At 37.0% G+C, this 17,514-nt stretch overlaps 2 protein-coding genes across 11 annotated transcripts in view; one reads left to right on the top strand and one right to left on the bottom strand.

Moving 5' to 3' along the window:
- The window catches only part of LOC105488531 (structural maintenance of chromosomes 4), a 36,601-nt gene extending 21,956 nt beyond the window's left edge, over window positions 1–14,645 (bottom strand). The window contains exons 1-7 of one of the 3 annotated variants that reach the window (XM_011752713.3): window positions 14,563–14,645; window positions 12,270–12,448; window positions 11,468–11,659; window positions 9,806–9,982; window positions 2,124–2,288; window positions 1,756–1,883; window positions 621–761 (exon numbers count right to left, since the gene is read on the bottom strand). In XM_011752713.3, coding sequence (XP_011751015.1) covers window positions 621–761; window positions 1,756–1,883; window positions 2,124–2,288; window positions 9,806–9,982; window positions 11,468–11,659; window positions 12,270–12,371 — 905 coding nt within the window. In that variant the 5' untranslated portion in view covers window positions 12,372–12,448; window positions 14,563–14,645. Of the gene's footprint in view, window positions 1–620; window positions 762–1,755; window positions 1,884–2,123; window positions 2,289–9,805; window positions 9,983–11,467; window positions 11,660–12,269; window positions 12,449–13,357; window positions 13,494–14,562 lie in introns of those variants that run through there. The other 2 variants (XM_011752712.3, XM_011752716.3) reach the window with 2 other exon arrangements.
- LOC105488529 (intraflagellar transport 80) overlaps window positions 1–17,514 on the top strand; it is a 186,634-nt gene that overhangs the window by 37,056 nt on the left and 132,064 nt on the right. For 3 of the 8 annotated variants that reach the window (XM_071091179.1, XM_071091178.1, XM_071091182.1), the window contains exon 1: window positions 15,064–15,189. The exons of 1 other annotated variant lie outside the window; for it this stretch is intronic. The gene's annotated coding sequence lies outside the window, so the exon portion shown is untranslated. Of the gene's footprint in view, window positions 1–14,792; window positions 14,913–15,062; window positions 15,274–17,514 lie in introns of those variants that run through there. 4 more of the 8 variants (XM_071091183.1, XM_071091181.1, XM_071091185.1 and 1 more) reach the window with 3 other exon arrangements.

Below are 17,514 nucleotides of genomic sequence, written 5' to 3'. Positions count from 1 at the left end.
GCAAGATCCTAAATTTCTCCTTCTTCCAAGATGATCCCTCTCCCCATAGTTGAAGCAGCACCTGTATTTGTGATTATGACAGCAATTTTGCCTTTCTAAGTTGGATGCAAAATACTACATTTTCCAGTGACTACAATGTCTAGGTATATAAAATTTTTACCCTAGGAGTAAAATTTTTTTTTTTTACCTTTTATGAATATACTTACAAGTTACAAATTTTTTATTTAAAAATAGAGATACTAGTGTCACTGAAAAATGGCATAAGTAGGGACATGATAAAATCCTTCAAAATTTATCTAGAACAACCCAAATCCTACCCCTCTATCAGATTTGTGACTATTAATTAACCTGTCAAGCCAAATGCTTATTGTTTGTTACTGTGCTATGCCACTAGGGGGTAGCATCCCCACGGTTCCAAGACTTAAGAGTAGGGCATTTGATCTGTAATAATGAACTGGATGTGAGGCAAGTTTTTTTTTCTTTCTTTCTGCCAAGGGGGCCACCACTTGATATGCTGGCAAATGTCTTACACTCATAATGTGCTGGCAGTAAGTTTATATATAAATACACATGTAATAAAATTATCTAAATACTCTTAGTACTTTCCAAAATATTATTACTTTTCTATATCTTTTACATCTTTATTCTTAGCTTTCATTTCATTTGATAGTATACTGCTCTTCTCATTAATTTCTTTGGTATCTTCATGAATTTTTTTCTTTTGAGTTTCCATTTCAGCAATTCGTTTCTGCAAATCATAACTAGAGGGAGAAAAAAAAAAAAAGAAATTGAAGCTCCTAAAATGCCATTTCTAAAACTGTATTAACAATTTTAGTAAAATTAGCTGTTTCTAAATTATTATTATACTAGTCAATATGTGACTACCTAGGCTATGAAGGGAAAAATCTCCTTGGGTCAAGGCTAGAATTTAGGAACAAAAATCGGTTTCATTGTACCAATGCGGTGGCTGATGCCTGTAATCCCAGCACTTAGGAGGCTGAGACAGGCAGACTGCCTGAACCCAGAAGTTTGAGACCAGCTTGGGCAACATGGCAAAACACCAACTCTACCAAAAAAAGAAAAAACAAATACAAAAAAATCCCAGCAACAACAATAATTAGCCAGGTGTATTGGTTTGCACCCTGTAGTCCCAGCTACTCATGAAGTGGAGGTGGGAGGATCAACTGAGTCCAGAAGGTTGAGATTGCAGTGAGCTGTGATCACATACTGCGCTCCACCCTGGGTGACAGAGCCCCGTCTCAAAAAAAAGTTCATTGTAAGCTGAAAAAAAATCAGATCTGCTATTACACAAATTTTAAAAAGTGCACGTGTAAAAGGATTAAGCATAGTAATAAATACCTGCGAACCCACCTCCTAACTTAAAATAGGATACTAAAAAGTCAGCTTCAATGAATTGATAAATATGCCTAATTTAATAAATTCAACCCTGGTGATCAATGGGGTGACAGCCAGATAGTCCTCACATCAGATAAATTCACCACATAATTTCTTTTTTGTAGAGATGGGGTCTTGCTATGTTGCCCAGGCTGGTCTTGAACTCCCGGCCTCAAGCGACCCTCCTGTCTTAGCCTCCCAAAGTGCTGGAATTACTGGCATGAGCTTACACATCCAGTCACACAAATCAACGCTTAGAGACTTTTTTCACTTCAGTCTTTATGTTTCTCTAGGAAAAGAGAAGGGCTTTGACTTAATGGTTAAAAAGTAATAAAAAAATTGATAAATCAAGGCACTTACATATAATATTGACAAACATGATTCTTTTTTCTAAATATTTCATTTTCCAAGGTAAGAAATTCAATAGCTATGTTTTTCTCTCCTTCTAAGGCATCCTTTTCCTTTTCCACCATCTTTACCCTGTTTAACTATAGAAATTAAAAGTTTAAAGACTGAATACACACTTCATATATACAATATGAACTTAAAATATGCAAACATTAGACTAAAAACAGTAAGAACGTTCATCTTAAATGTTAATATATAAACTTCAATATAAGAGATAACATTTCATTATGAAATATTATAACATGACTATCTGACTTAGTAAAATGTGTTAAATCATAAATGAAACATTGATATACAATGAAAGTCTACAGAAGATTCACCTTCTCTCCTCTGTGTTCATTTAATATTTCAACTCTGCGACACAAGACTTTAATAGGTTCATTTAGCCGTCCACAACCAATTATATCTTCTAAATATTCAAGCATACCCTCATCGTGTTCAGTCTGGCCTTTTGGTTTCATCATAGCAATTTGTTCAACTTCGCCCTTTAAAAAAAGTTATATTTCATACTCACTGTATATGTTTAGCTAAATCAATCTTACGTGAGAATTGGGAGCGGTTAAATAACAAAGCCAAGAGTAATAAACATCTAAATAAGGTACAGTAGTTCAACGATTGCATAAGGTATAAATAAAAATGTTATTTTCACTGGTATTCCTAGGAGTTTTAATTTTACATAAGGAGATATGAAACATGAATTTATATTCCCTTAGATAAATCCTTATAAAAGTGTAATATACATCCACTTATATATACACACACAGTTCCCCATCTAGAATGTTCAATATAAAAATAAAACAAGTAAAATTTAGGAAAGCATTCACTTAATCTGCAATCTGATTATAGTGGCAACATTATCAACTATTAATAACACAATTGAAGCTCCTGTTCTAAAATAAAGAATTTTCAAAAACACTTGCATCATTAAACTGTGCTAGGAACCCTGTCCCAAAGTAGTATTACCAACTTTCTCTATAAATATGGTTATTATGAGTTCCTTAACAAGTAATAGGTTTCAAAGGTAGTCAAAAACTTAAATGTTCAATTTTCTAAAAACAAGAGCCTTTGGTAGAAAAGGATATTACCTATTTTTCATGGTAATAATAGAAATCAAACTGATCACACCTTGACTAGAGAAAACTAATGGCACTGGTACATAAGACATCAGAAAACTTTTAGTTTGTAATCACTAATATAACAACTTTGAAATGTAATTAAAATCTTTAACTTTACATATTTGCATTCATGCAGTTTAATTATGAAGAGAAAAGAGAAAAAAAATCCATAATAAGTAACCATCAAGGCTGACTGCCAGGCAGCCATTTAGTTTGATGGTGGAGAGAAAATTGTGTCTGAATATGTTCAGGCCAAATGCCTCTACTTTATAGAAGTAGCTTGTTTGTACTCTAAACTATTACAATGGAAGAACAGGTACAGGCAAGTGAAAAAAAGATATACCTCTTATTTTCAGCAAAATAGCTAAGATGAAAAAAATCAACAAAAAGAATTACATATTAAAAATAGTATATTGTTCTCAATTTAAATATCTTAGTGATTCCCATTTCCTAAGTGAACACAGGTGAACCTTAAAAATGTGGGGTAAAACTTACTGAGAGCATCATATTCACCAAAAGCCTCAACATAATTACAAAATGTAGACAATTTAATAACAGGACAAAACAGCTCATTTGAAAATCTACTCATTAAGGCATAATTTTATTTGTATACATCACTTTTCGATACTTTTGACAGTCTATTAGCACAATGATTATCAACAAAGTAAAACTGTTACCCCAAAAGTTATTTTCCATAACATTCATATTATGTATGAATCTGTATAAAGTGAAAATATGTAGATATTTACATAAAGTATTTTATTCTGCTTTCAACTGTTACTTCTCTCTAAAAGTTTGCAGCAATAGTTTTAAGTTTTAGACAGGAATGAAGCCTGGAAAAACGCCCAAACCTTTGGATTATACAGGATGAACGTTAAGTCACTGAGGAAGCCAAGAGTCTTTTTCAAAGTGTGTATCTACGTAGGGTTTATCAACAGTGGCAGTACTGACATTTTGGGCTGGATATACTTTGTTGTGGAGAGCTATGCTGGGCATTATAAGATGCTTTAATAGCATTTCTGACTTTCACCCACTAGACACCAGTAGCATCCCCCCTTCCAACAGCTGTAACAACCCAAACTGTCTTCAGATGTTGCTGAATGTCCTATGGGAAGGGGAGCAGAATTACTGTCAGCTGAGAACCACTGATCTAGAGGCTGCAGTTTGTTTGTTCATTCATTTATTATTTTTTTGAGATAGGGTCTTGCTCTGTCGCCTAAGCTGGAGTATAGTGGTGCGGTCTCAGCTCTCTGCAGACTTGACCTTCCAGGCTCAAGGAATCTGCCCAGCTCAGTGTCCCAAGTAGCTGGGACTACAGATGCACACCACCACACCCAGCTAATCTTTAAAAAAAAATTTTTTTTTTGTACAGATGGTGGTTCCCCTATGTTGTCCAGGCTGGTCTTCAACTCCTGGGCTCAAGCCATCTTTTGCCTTAGCTTCCCAAAATGCTGGGATTAAGGGCATGAACCACTATGCCTAGTCTAGAAGTTTTAGTTTAAATCCTGTGGGTTAGTGTTTATAATCCAAATAAGAGACAATATCTGACAACTAATATTCTACCCAATTCAAGGATAATATCTGAACACGTATTTTAAGAAAATGAAAAACCATCCTAAGAGAACTTACATTTGAGTCAAATGGCCATATTATTATTTAAGTATACATTTTTCAGATAGCTAAAAGTTGGGATTCAGTTAACAGTTTACGCTGATAAAAATATTCCTTAAAAACATCATATTTCTCCTGGCAAATTACTTATTGAAGAGACAGAGTACAGCTATTAAGAAACAGCTTAGCTTTGGGTAAATAACAATGGTTGCTTATTTTTGGTTGGTTGTTCCTCTCTCTCCAAACAAAATGAAAGATACAGCTATGATTTCCTCTTACTCTAATAAAGTTGACAAGCTTTTTTTTTTTTTTTTTTTAAAGACAGGATATTTACGAAGCAAAATAGTTACATCTCAAATCCTACATAACATTCAGTCTTATTATACTGTATTGCTTTTTTAAAAACCAGTTACCATATTATCAGATTAGCATTATTGAATCAACAGGCAGTATTAACAGGCCTTTACTTGTCCTTTGACTATAAGACTACTGTGGTATCACAATGACAACCTGGGACTTTTCTTGTTGCTCTATTCTTTGATGTCCTTTGCCTGCCCTACCACTTGCTACCATTTCCAATCTTCCTTCTTCATTTGTGCCATCTCCTATGTAATCTGTAGACTGACAGTCTGTGCCTAAAGGATTCCTCCTTATTTCTTCAGAAAACTTACATAACTCATGTAAAATCATAGAATATAGTTTTAATTTAGGGCAATAAGCTCAATAAATTTCAGAAATAATTTTAAAACATCAACCTGAATTTAAAGTCATATCAAGGTTCAATCCAAATTTTTTTTTTTTTTTTGAGACGGAGTCTCGTTCTGTCGCAAGGCTGGAGTGCAGTGGCCGGATCTCAGCTCACTGCAAGCTCCGCCTCCCGGGTTCACGCCATTCTCCTGCCTCAGCCTCCCGAGTAGCTGGGACTACAGGCGCCCGCCACCTTGCCCGGCTAGTTTTTTTTTGTATTTTTAGTAGAGACGGGGTTTCACCATGTTAGCCAGGATGGTCTCAATCTCCTGACCTTGTGATCCGCCCGTCTCAGCCTCCCAAAGTGCTACAATACTATTACCTGACGCTGACAAAGTTTTACATGTTCCCAGTGTTATCTCTATTTGCTGTCGCTTAAAGCATATGAAACAAGGTCTTAAATGCTTTTTCCCCCCACTGTTATTTACTACAAACTTCCTATGTTTTAAATTACATTCTTACTATATAAAAGACACTAAGCAACTGTGGAAAAGATCAAGTATGGTTTTTAAGAGTTACACAAAAAGAGCAAACATGCTCCAAGAGTACATTTACCATATCAACAGCTTAAATCTTAAATTTATGGAACACTTTGAGTGGCAAACCAGGAATTATGATCCAGTTATACCATTCTTTAAGAATCAATTTACAGAAATACAGCTTAAAAATCTAAGAGGAATGAATAGGTATGATGCCCTTTATCCTTATTCAAATGTAATCCAAATTTTAGCAAGTATAAACTACAGAAAACTCAAACAGTACATAGCTATAACAAAGTTTTGTTGTACTAGTAAAGCCTCAATTATTCTTCTATTTTTATGTATAATTACTATGAAGGGGGGTTTCAATGATTCTTACGGCAAATATGAGTGTTTGCATAAAAATTAAATGGCCTAAAATTACTGGGGTTTAAGTTTTGATATTTTTGATCAAAATCTTGATCATATTTTTATTTTCTACATCTTTTATTATATTATACTATAAATTACTGTTCTTTATCTTCCTCTAGTACATTTTACTCTAATTTGATCTTTGTAAGCTAACAGAGGCCAAGAAACTAACCACCAAGGTTAGTATCTTTCTAAAATAAAACAGAAAGAGTAATTTGTTCGTAGTTGGACTTCTTGATATCTATTTCTGGTTGGCTAGAGGATGCTTCCTTGCTGCTCCCCACCACCTCCACCCTACTTGTGGATATTGAATACCTTTGGAAAACTGAGGTATTACCGAAAAAACTAAAAATTTCTTTTGATATTATAGCATAAGCTCATTTCTACAGACTAAGAGACTAGAATCCAAGTAGTTTATGTGATAAGCTTAAGAGAAGTACATTGGAAGAGATGGCTAGGCAACAACTCAGACCTAAGTTAATTAAATCTTCAAATTACAAAATAATTTAAAAACAAACAAACAAACAAAAAAACCTTTGCTATTATTTATTTAGAGACAAGGTCTCACTCTGTCACCCAGGCTGGAGTGCAGTGGTACAATGTTGGCTCACTGCAACCTCTGCCTCCTGGGTTCAAGCAATCCTCCTACCTCAGCCTCCTGAGTAGCTGGGACTATAGGAGTGTGTAACCAAGCCCAGCTACTTTTTGTATTTTCTGTGGAGACATAGTTTCACCATGTTGCTTAGGCTGGTCTCAAACTCCTGGGTTCAAGTGATCTGCCTGCCTCAGCTTTCCAAAGTACTGGGATTATACGTATGAGCTAACGTGCCCAGCCTGGTTTTTCAAACTTTAGATTTTGTAATGTGAAGACAAAAACATATGAAATTGAAAACTTTGACAAAATTAAAGTTGTGCTAATAGTTGTAACTTTTGAGGAGTTTACAAAAATATTCCTGAGGCAGCAATCATTAATACAACTTTTTAGTAAAAACATTAACCATTCTTCTACCCCTGAATGGAGCAAAAGCACCCCTAATTTATAAGTCATAGTTACCCAAGAAATGCTATACAGAGCTAATAAAACTCTACTTGTATGGACTTATAGTTATTACAACGGGACCAAGGCTCCCAAAGTAGATATATATAAAAGGAAATGTACAATTATAAAAAACACAATGGTCAATCATAACTAAAACTTTGTGAGGGCATGTATGTGTCTTTAAGGACAAGAAACAAGGTTTAGCCATCTTTATATTACTTATAGCATCTTAGCATAGTGCCTTAAAAGGAATTCATTTGAATGGCCAATTAATGAAATTTTTAATGGATTCAAGTAATAAAAATGCCTACTTGAAAAATTTGCTAAGCCAATATATTAACACTGAAAAATTTTACTCTCAGGAAATTCTAGAAAATTTGGTTCTTTTAAATCTTAAAAATAAACGTTTACTTTTACTAAATTTAGATTACTTTTGCTGTTAATCACTATTACTGGCCAAAGAGTCTACATGTTTTATTCCAAGTAATGATTTAGGTCTTGGATGTTGATACTACGATGCTGTTTCCAATTTCTCAGCCTCCCAAATCAGTTTTTAAGATAGATGTTATTCAGTAAAAGAGAAGGTAATACAAATCACATTTTTACTTACCATCAGATGCTTTATATTGCCAGTTAGGAGTACGAGATTTTCATAAGCGACTCAAAAAAAAAAAAAAATCCATAGAAACCATTGCCATTTTCCCTCAGTTTTAATTGGGCACTCACTATTAGTTCTACTGTAGTCCAGTCCCTGTTTCTTATTCCTAACAGGTGAGTTTCTAAGGTTCTTATCTGTAAATTTAATTGAGTCAAACTGAATCTATTAACTTGGAACATTTACCTTGGTATTATCTGGGAAGAAATGTTTTTAAAACAACTGTAAAGATCACAATAAAAAGGTTCAGATTATCATGTGGACAAATTGGCTTTAGCATCCCATATACTTCAGAAGCACAAATGTAATATAAACTTGACAATTTATAAATTATTTACTCCCTTGGGACAATATTACATTAGCTTCCTTTATTACTGAATTATGTACAGAGATGCTGTACAGGGAAAAAAAATATCCTCAGAAGGGTTAAAATGCAGTGTATTTTGATGAATCTTTGCATAAATGTAAAACTCTGATTATCCCTGGACGACGGTAAAAGATGATTAAGCAAAAGATACACGTTAAGTATAATTTCCTGCAAATTGGTATCATCATCAAATTTAGCATTATATAGGGACATAGCTTATTATCCATAATTAACCAAACCAAGTCCCAGAATATGAAAGTCAATAAAACAGTTCAATTTGATTTTAAAAACACACTAAATCCTTTAATGCCACATTCTATAAATTCAAATCTTGTTTAGAAATACATCTGCAATTAATTTCCTCAACATTAATTTTTAAACAAGTTTAGGTTGAAGTATTGCAAATATACTGTGCCTGGTAATAAAAGATACTAAAAAAGGTTATCCTAGAATGATACTGATTTACCTTGTATACTACGAATGTCTAAAAGTAATAATTTTTAAAAACAATTGAAGAATAAAGACTCAAATGGAAACAGAGACTAATATTTTATAAGTTTGTTACTAGGAACATCCAGTCACCCTAACAAAACTTTTAGCATCAAATCAAAATTCCCTACTTATTTCAGTCATTTCTGCATCACAAAATAGTTTTGCTTTTATTATTATGCTTTGGTGATTTCTGATGGAATACAGGAAAAGAAGATACCCTAGAATCAAACAGGAACTTGACAAAGCCATGGTTTTACCCTTTTTTTTTTTTTTCAAAAAATTCTGAATTTTGAGGACAGGGAAAAAAAGATAGGGGATTTTTCTTACCAAGCCCTGCTGGTAGAATATACTTTTACTTAAAGAAAACAGGGTTTCTAATAAAAATCAGCTTGGCACAGGTACTTAATTTTTACATCTGTTTAAAAGGACTTGCTCTGTAACAGCTGTGATACTTAAGAATGTAATATCAAAGTTCCTTTCTTTCACTAGTCGTGGTTCCACCAAGTCAGTCATTTTCAACGAAACAAAAACCAATGAGTAAAGGTTCAGTTAACCATCCGAAGTGTTACAAAGATTACATTAACTAGGTGCTCAGGTAAATCGAACACCAATTGTACCGATTTTTTCAGTTTTTGGTTATACATCAGAAAAGAATAAGAACAAGAACAAAGGAAAAGGATAGATTATTAAAAAATAATACATTTCATTTAAAATGTTACCTTAAAGGGAAATACAAACAATGGATAAAATAGTTGCTATATCCCTGTCACACTGAAGCAGCACAGTAATATTGGTGTTTAATACATATTTCACTACGCCAATATTTACGTGCTGCTAGAGTGGAACAAGTATGTCAGTTCATCCAAACATAAAATGAACATCTGATGATGAAAACATAGTTTTGAATGAATTTCCTTAAATTTCTAGAGCAGCAAATAATGATTCGCATCTTGACTGTAGTATGTAAACCATGATGTGCTGCTACAGTACTTTAAGGCCTCAAAAATACAGGATTCATCCAACCTAACTTTATAGAAAAAAAAGTAACAAGAATAAGATAATCTTGGAAGTCTTTAATAAACTTACCTGTAAAATTAAAAATCTATTATGGTCCAAGTCAATTCCATGGCTTCGAAGAAGATTTCCAACATCCTTAAATGTCTTTTTCTTTCCACTTATGTGATAGACAGAAGTATTATCTCTGTAGGCCGTTCTGGATACATAGAAATTACTGTTCGGAATGACTTCATAATCATCCCCTTCCTGTTTTGAGGAAAAACAAAACCAGAAAACAATTGTTGGTATTAAGTCATAGGCCTACTTCAAAATTCACTCATTTCATACTGAAACTAATTCTATGGATTAAAAACTTCAATTGAACACGCACACAAACTGCCAGTAGTTCTCAATAATAACTCGGCTTAGCAAAGAATTGATAGTTTTCCATGCTGCTTGGTCTTTCTCAAAGATCATAAAAACCAAGAAGCCAAACCAACCAGCCAACGAAAAAACCCACCTCCAAACAAGCCTAAAAACATTTATGATTCAGAAGAGGTAGACAAGATTCCTACCATATTCAAAACTCACACAAATTATTAACATGTTGACAGATTTAAAAAGCTGCAGCTTTTAAAAATGATGATTCAAAGAAAAAGGAAGGAAGGTAGTAACGGGGTGATACAGTTTAGTTTTTTGTGTGGGAGGGTAAAGAGTGTGCCATTAATTTAAAGTAAAAAGCATCACAAAATAACAACTAAATTCCCTAGGTTTTCTTTTAAACAAACAAGATGTAAAAAAAAAAATCAATTGCAAATCTACTTTAACACTCACTTTCCCTTACCCTTAAAAGTTCTGTCATACTGAAGCAATGGCTTCTAAAATTTAGATAAATCAAATGTAATTAATAGGCAATGGAATAAAATCTGATTTACCGGCAATCTATTTTCCAACCCAACTTGTACAATAGAAAGCACAAAAGAAACCAAATTAAAATAGATGATTCTGTGTAATTAAAGCACTTTGTACTTTTTTAAAAAAAAGGAAAACAAAATTCAAAAGCCAAATCACCTCCCAATTTCATTATGTAATTAGTTTTCTATATTTTTAGGTTCCATCGAGTCATTTTTGAACAATTAATTTCCTACATTAATTATTAAACAGAAGCAAAAGTATCAACAGGTAAATAATCTAGACATTTTACCTGTAATTGTCTCTATTTCTAGAAAACAAACATTAGCTTGCCCTTCCCCCATTTCAAAAGGACTTAATCACAGCAGTAGTCAAACTGAAGCAAAGCTCCTTCATATCATAGATACTCAGGGGCCACTAACATTAAAGTTAAAATGCATTGAAATAATAAAGATGGTAAAACCAGCCAATTGCCATATTTTCAAGTTTAGCTAATTTATTCTAAAGCAACCAAAATATAACTTTAAAAATGAACCCAATATTTATAGTAAAATAATGCCTATTTAGTACTCGGGATCCTAAAACTGCTCAATGTTTTTATTCCAAAAAGGATTACTATGAACTATTTGTAATTCATTTCTTTAGCTAAAAATTTAATATTTTAAAAGGCACCACCACCACTCCCCCAAAATAAAACATGGTCAGAGGTAATGAAACCAATACTTTCTGCTATAATTACATACAAATTTCTTAAAGTCAAAAATAATAAAATATGCAATGCATTTAAGTCCATTTGCCTTGCTTGAACTTGTCAATTACTAAACAGTAAAAATCCCTTACCTTATCAATTATCTTTTGAAAATGAACTTCTACGGTACAACTCTGAATGTCCTTGTGTTCATCAGAATTATGTATTAATACTGAGAGTTTTTTAGATCTTATTTTTTGTGCTCGATAGCCAAACACAAAAAGCATAGAATCAATAACATTGGATTTGCCACTGCCATTTGGCCCGATAATACAGGAAAAGCGCTGCATTAAAAAAAAACAAAACAAGTAAAAGTTCATAAGGTCAAGCTAATACTACTGATTTTAACTTAAACCGTTCCGTTTTTTTTACTTTACTTGCAGTTAAAAACTGCAAGTATTTAAAAGTTTTTATTGCTAATCACGGACATACAACTTGAGTTTTCTTACATCAAGTTCTCCTCTCTTAAAAGTTTCAACATTTAATAAGAATGCTCTAATTCTAACGCAGACGTTTCAGAAAACTCATTTTATAGTTAAATTATCTAAGGGTTCCAACGAAAGCTTTAAGAAAAAAAATTATCTAAGGGAAAATACTATTTCAAACAAAAACACCGACTCCATTCAATGGAAAACTTTACAGCTAGAGGTACCAAAGATAACCAGATAAACAAAAGATAATTTAAGTGTTAAAATCATATGAAACGTGTGTGCGTGTGCGAGAGAGAGAGAGAGAGAGAGAGAGAGAGAGAGAGAGAGAGAAAGAATGGCTATCACGATAAACAGGGAGTGAGTGAATTTTAGGATAGTTACAAAGCTGAAACATCTTGTAAATACGTTATTACCTTACAATAGGTATTTAAAAGTTATAAAATAGTTATTTCCATACAAATACCTTATGGAAAGGTCCCAGAATTTTCTCCCCAGCATAAGATTTGAAGTTCTGGTTTACAATATGAGTTATCATAAGCCGAGGAGCTCCAGCTTCATTGGTCATTGCTGGAGGCGGGGGAGGAGGAATGCTATTCAAAATCTCTTCTAAACTTCTATTATCAAGCTCCTCACTTGCAGTCTCTAAGTCAGTGAAAGGAAAGGAAAAGGAAGGCAAACGGGGGAAAAGCCTACATTAGTGCAATTAGTTCGGAGAACTAATGACTGCCCATCTTTAAAAGTAGGGGATGGAGGGATGTTATTTATGAAACTTAGGAGTCTGTATTTTCCACTTAAATATGTTATTATCTTAAACTCATGGGGGCGACTAAACCTTCAGCTTGATTTTATTAAAATTCTTGAAAGAAATGCCACCAGTCACAAAATTCTATATACCTATACCTCTTAAGAGTCAAAACACTACATCATAGAGCTAATCTGGGAAAACCGTAACAAGCTATTTCCTGCTGTCTATCCTAAACAGGAGGTTAAATCCTAAGGCTCTAGATCCAATTATCCGTACCGCTGAGCACCTCGAACCTTCATTTTGGAAACTCATGAACTTCTGCGACACTGCCACGAGAGTTTAATAATGTCACCCAACTCCTGGACTCACAAAAGCTACAGTGGTTTCAAATAAATTAGCGTCTTTTCTTTAAAGGCAATCTAAGACCACGGAGGTGAGGTTAGGGTCAAGAAACTTTTCCTCATGTTCACAGTCATATTGATTGTCTCTGGGAAAAAAATCCACTTGCTCTTGATTGACCGTCTCGATTTTAGCGGAAATACAATAAAGACGTCTATACCATTCCACAGGTCACAAACAAAAATTCACAACTGAACCGGTTTGCTCGCCCCCATCCCTTCCAGCGCCGTTACACCAAAATTGCACGGGAGTCTTATCTCAAAGTTGCCAAATGGCTCTCCTAAGCCTCTACGGGACCGACACCGGATCTTCAGACTTCAACCCCGCAGCCTCTAGCCCGCGCTCAACAACCCCAGCCAGCCTCGGGCTGGGCGCGCGTTCCTGAGGAGTCGCGGCGGGTCACTCACCTGCGGCGGTGGCTGGGCTCTCCGCGCGGCCGGACGGCGGCTCAGGCTCCGTGTCGCTGCTGGCGCCGTCAGGGGACGGCGGCGGCCCTTCCTCTCTGCGCCGGGCAGTGGAGGGCTGGGTGCCTTTACGGGGCATGGTTGCTGGGGCCGAGGGAGAGCCGGGAGCAAGTGAGCCCGCGGGCTGCTACACCGCGCCCGCCCCACCCGGGGAAACCTCGGTCCACCGGCTTCCATGAGCCCCGCTTAACACCCCGCTTAGAGGCAGTGGGAGTTCGGGAAGGGAGCCATCGAAAGACACCAGTGGCAAGAAGGCAGGACTGGTTTCTTAAGAAGACCTATGTAAGTGAGAAAAACTAGAGGTGCCTGAGGATCAATCAAGGACTGAGCAACTGCTTATTTATTTTTTTTAAAAGCCCTCCACCCGTCCGCCCATAGTATAAGCGTGTAATACTCGCTAACGCATTTCTAACGGAGGAACTCCCATACGCCGGCATTTCCGGACATTCCCACGCTCTCGGCGCCAGGGATGCAAGCGCACCGACAGGGAGAAACGAGTTCGTGTCAGGGTCAGGATCCCGCGGCTAACAACTCTCTCTAGAACGGTGAGGACTTAACTGGCGACTCGCCGCCCGCTTTCGTCTGCCCGCCTTTTAGCTCCCGGTGCCGTTGACGGCCCGAAGCATAACGAGGTCTCCCTCCTCTCCGCGATCCGACCGCTAAGGGCGAAGGCTGGAACCAACCACTAACAACTTCAAGTCGGACGCTGGCAGCGCTTGCTAATTTTGGGGTGGCAAGAGTTTGTCTCTCCAGCTCCCCGGGCGGAGTCCCGTTGGACAGTAAACCATGAAAGGTCACCAGCGAAGGCTGAGACCCGGTGACTAGTCCCTTGGCAGAAGAGAGAGGGGTAGGGGGAGACGCCCTTTCCCAGATAGAGACTAGGATTTTTTAAAGAAGAGATCTGCGAGGCTCGGGGCCTCCCCAAGACGTCTGAGTAGCTTGGAAAAGTGGCGCCCGGGAGTTGCGCGCGGGAGCCCGGGCCGCCCGGGAGCGGCCGAGGGGGGAGGGGTGACAGCAAGAGAAATCTCCCAGCGGCAGCCTCAGCCCGGACTTCGTCGCTCCGGCTCAAGGCCTCTATTTTCCAGGCGCTCGCGGACAAGGCAGGAAGTAAGAGCGTGACAACCTGACCAGGAAGAGAAGTACTTTACCTGCGAGACAGTCCGCTCAGACCAAAGCTGGAAACGGTTGTGTAGTATCCACCTCTCTGCTCCTACCGGTGTTTCGGCTCCGGGTCCTTCACTCGAAAATGGCGCCTAAAATACAAACTCGAACGGAAATTCGTTACAAATGCGCGCAATGATTTCTGGGATCCACTAATTTGAAAAAAAGTGCGGCGATTACCACCGCCATCTTATGATCGCTCCTGCGCATGCGCGAGCTCCTGGCGTGACCTACGCGGTAGAAGTTTCTACTAAGTGAAAAGGAAGAGCGAGGGATTGTTTTCTCTGTGGTCTACAACAGCAGCACTATTATTAAAAATATTTGGAAAAACAACCTGGCAAGTTTTGAAAAATAGTTTTTTGAAAAGGGTAGGGTTCCGCTCACAGCGGGAGGCGGGGCTCAGTGGTCCAGAAACGCCTCTTCAGAAGAGGGCGGGCTCACCGAGAGGCGGGGTCTCTGGCCCACTCGGATGACGTGCCGCGTAAAGGTATCGCGGGAAGAAGAAGGGAGCGTAACTCTAAGAAGTCACTATGGTGACGGGGAGGTCGGGAGGCTTCTTGGTAACTGGTACCAGGTATTTCAGAGCAATCGCCACCGCTTTCCTGGAACTTGAGGTAACTCTCTTCACCTCTGGACCTGGTGGGAAAAGGGTTTGGAAGTTGTAGGCGTCACTGGATCCCATCTTTCTTGTTTTGAAGGTGTGTGCTTCGTGGAGCATCATTTTCTGTCTCCCTGGCGGCAGCGAGGCTCTGGGTGTAGCTTTTGGGATGAGAAGGAGGAAGCCCTGAATTTGAAGGGAGTAGAGAGACAACTAGAAGAAGACCTGGATTAGTGATAGTTTAGTCCACATGTGAATAACTCAATAACGATTTTCGAGTTACTGCTTTTTAGATCATTGTTGTTACTAGTGAAAGGTTTCGGTCTTTTAAAATAGTTTGACTAAAAGGCTCTTTAATGGAAAAAACGACTCGCCAGTGTTCTGGTTATTTTTATGAGGAAATTATCGATCAGCAAATATTCCCTAAGTAGCTTTTGTATACATTGCACTGGATATGACATAATTAGGATTAGTAAGCAAGTTTGGCAATTCCTGTTCCCCGAGAACAGGAATTTTAGTTTTAGTGGGTTTTTAACCTGAGGTCTGTGGATCTGGTGGTAGGTGATTGGGCTTCACAGTTCATAACTCGCCTAACATTGTATACATAATTCTATATGCATTTTTTTGGGAAGTTAGTTTTCCTACAGCTTTAATCAGAATCTCATACTTGCTCCTAATTCCCTGCATTGTTAAAGAGCCACCATCTCATTTGACTATCTCCAGTATTCATGCAACAACTCTTAAGTACTTGACATTGAGAACTACTAGCCTCTTTTTTTTTTTCTTCAACTTTTGCTTACTTAGGGTCTGGCATGTTAAAGCACCAAAAAATCTGCCTTCTGAATGAATTTACATGATCACTCTAAATATATTATGGTTCTTCTCTCGAAGAGCATGAAGTCAGGTTCAGTGATTCTCAAAAAGGCGTGGAGAGCCACGGCCCTCCCAACCAATTGTAAGAATTTGGTGAGGTTGGGAGGCTGGTGTGTTTTAAATAAGCATAGACTCAATATCGTGATATATCTTTATGTTTGAAGTTAAAAACTATTGTTTTCATAAACTATAGAAATAAAGCTTAATGAAAAAAAGTTTTTTGACTGGTAAGCATACCAAGAAGATATAAGGATTATCTTTGAGAGCTTCTGGAATTTTTGCATTTCCAAAGGTTGTAAAACACTACAAAACCTGAGTTGGAGAGGTATCAACTATGCGGATCACCTGAGGTTGGGAGTTCGAGACCAGCCTGACCAACATGGAGAAACCCCGTCTCTACTAAAAATAAAAAATTAGCCGGACACGATGGAGCATGCCTGTAATCCCAGCTACTAGGGAGGCTGAGGCAGGAGAATCGCTTGAATCCGGGAAGTGGAGGTTGCGGTGAGCCGAGATAGCGCTTTTGCACTCCAGCCTGGGCAACAAAAGCGAAACAGCGTCTCAAAAAAAAAAAAAAAAAGTATAGACCAAATTGAGTGGTGTATTTGGGGGAACAGAGCACATTGTAGTGGAAAGATGTAATATAGAAAACAGAATCGTAAGTTCCGTCATTTTTTAGGTATATGCTTGACAGTTTCCTCCTTTTGTCAATCTTGAGAGTATTTATTTATGAAACTAGCATATAATACCTGTCTCATCATACTGTTTATGATTGTTCATCTAGCACATATTCCATAAGGATTTGATTTTGCTGTGTTTATGACACTGAACTTATTAAAGTATGCTAAGGACGAATACTGGGATATCAAGTTAGAGGAAGGGTAGCTTCTGAAGGATCTTGAAAACCAAGTCAAGGATGTTAGATACGATATGGAGGAAACGGCTTTTAGAACAATTCTGAGCCAAGGAATGACTTGGTAAATATAGGAAGAATAATTAACAGTAGTTATGTGGGATGTGTTAATGGGGAAAGAAAATGAGATCAGTCTAGGCTTTCGTTAAGATTGTTACTATATAACAATAAGTGAGAAGTGCCTACACAGGAGGATGGAAAAAAATCTGGAGTCATTTTGGGGGAAAAATCTATAGCTTTTGTAAATTGTCATGGTTCAGAGTATAAACCCTTGAAGTCAGTCATGTACTATTCTTTGTGTATCCTTGAATTAGTGATAAGGTATAGGAAGAACGATAAGTCACAGAAACATAGTTTTGATAAATAAACTGACCGATGGCCTTAAATTTAATTGAACCTAACTATTGCCCACTCAGAAATTTTGAAAAGGGGCATAAACCAGGTTGTATAATGAGAAAACATAACAAACAGCTACAGAGTAGACTTAAATCTGGAGATTTATATATACCACAAAAATAAGACATTCAGAATAAGTATAATTTTTGAGACGATATT

This window comes from Macaca nemestrina, chromosome 2 (assembly GCF_043159975.1).
Source record: "Macaca nemestrina isolate mMacNem1 chromosome 2, mMacNem.hap1, whole genome shotgun sequence".
In the NCBI taxonomy this organism is placed as follows: Eukaryota; Metazoa; Chordata; class Mammalia; order Primates; family Cercopithecidae; genus Macaca; species Macaca nemestrina.
The sequence above is the reverse complement of the archived record's forward strand: the minus strand, read 5'-3'. Positions and strand labels throughout refer to the sequence as shown.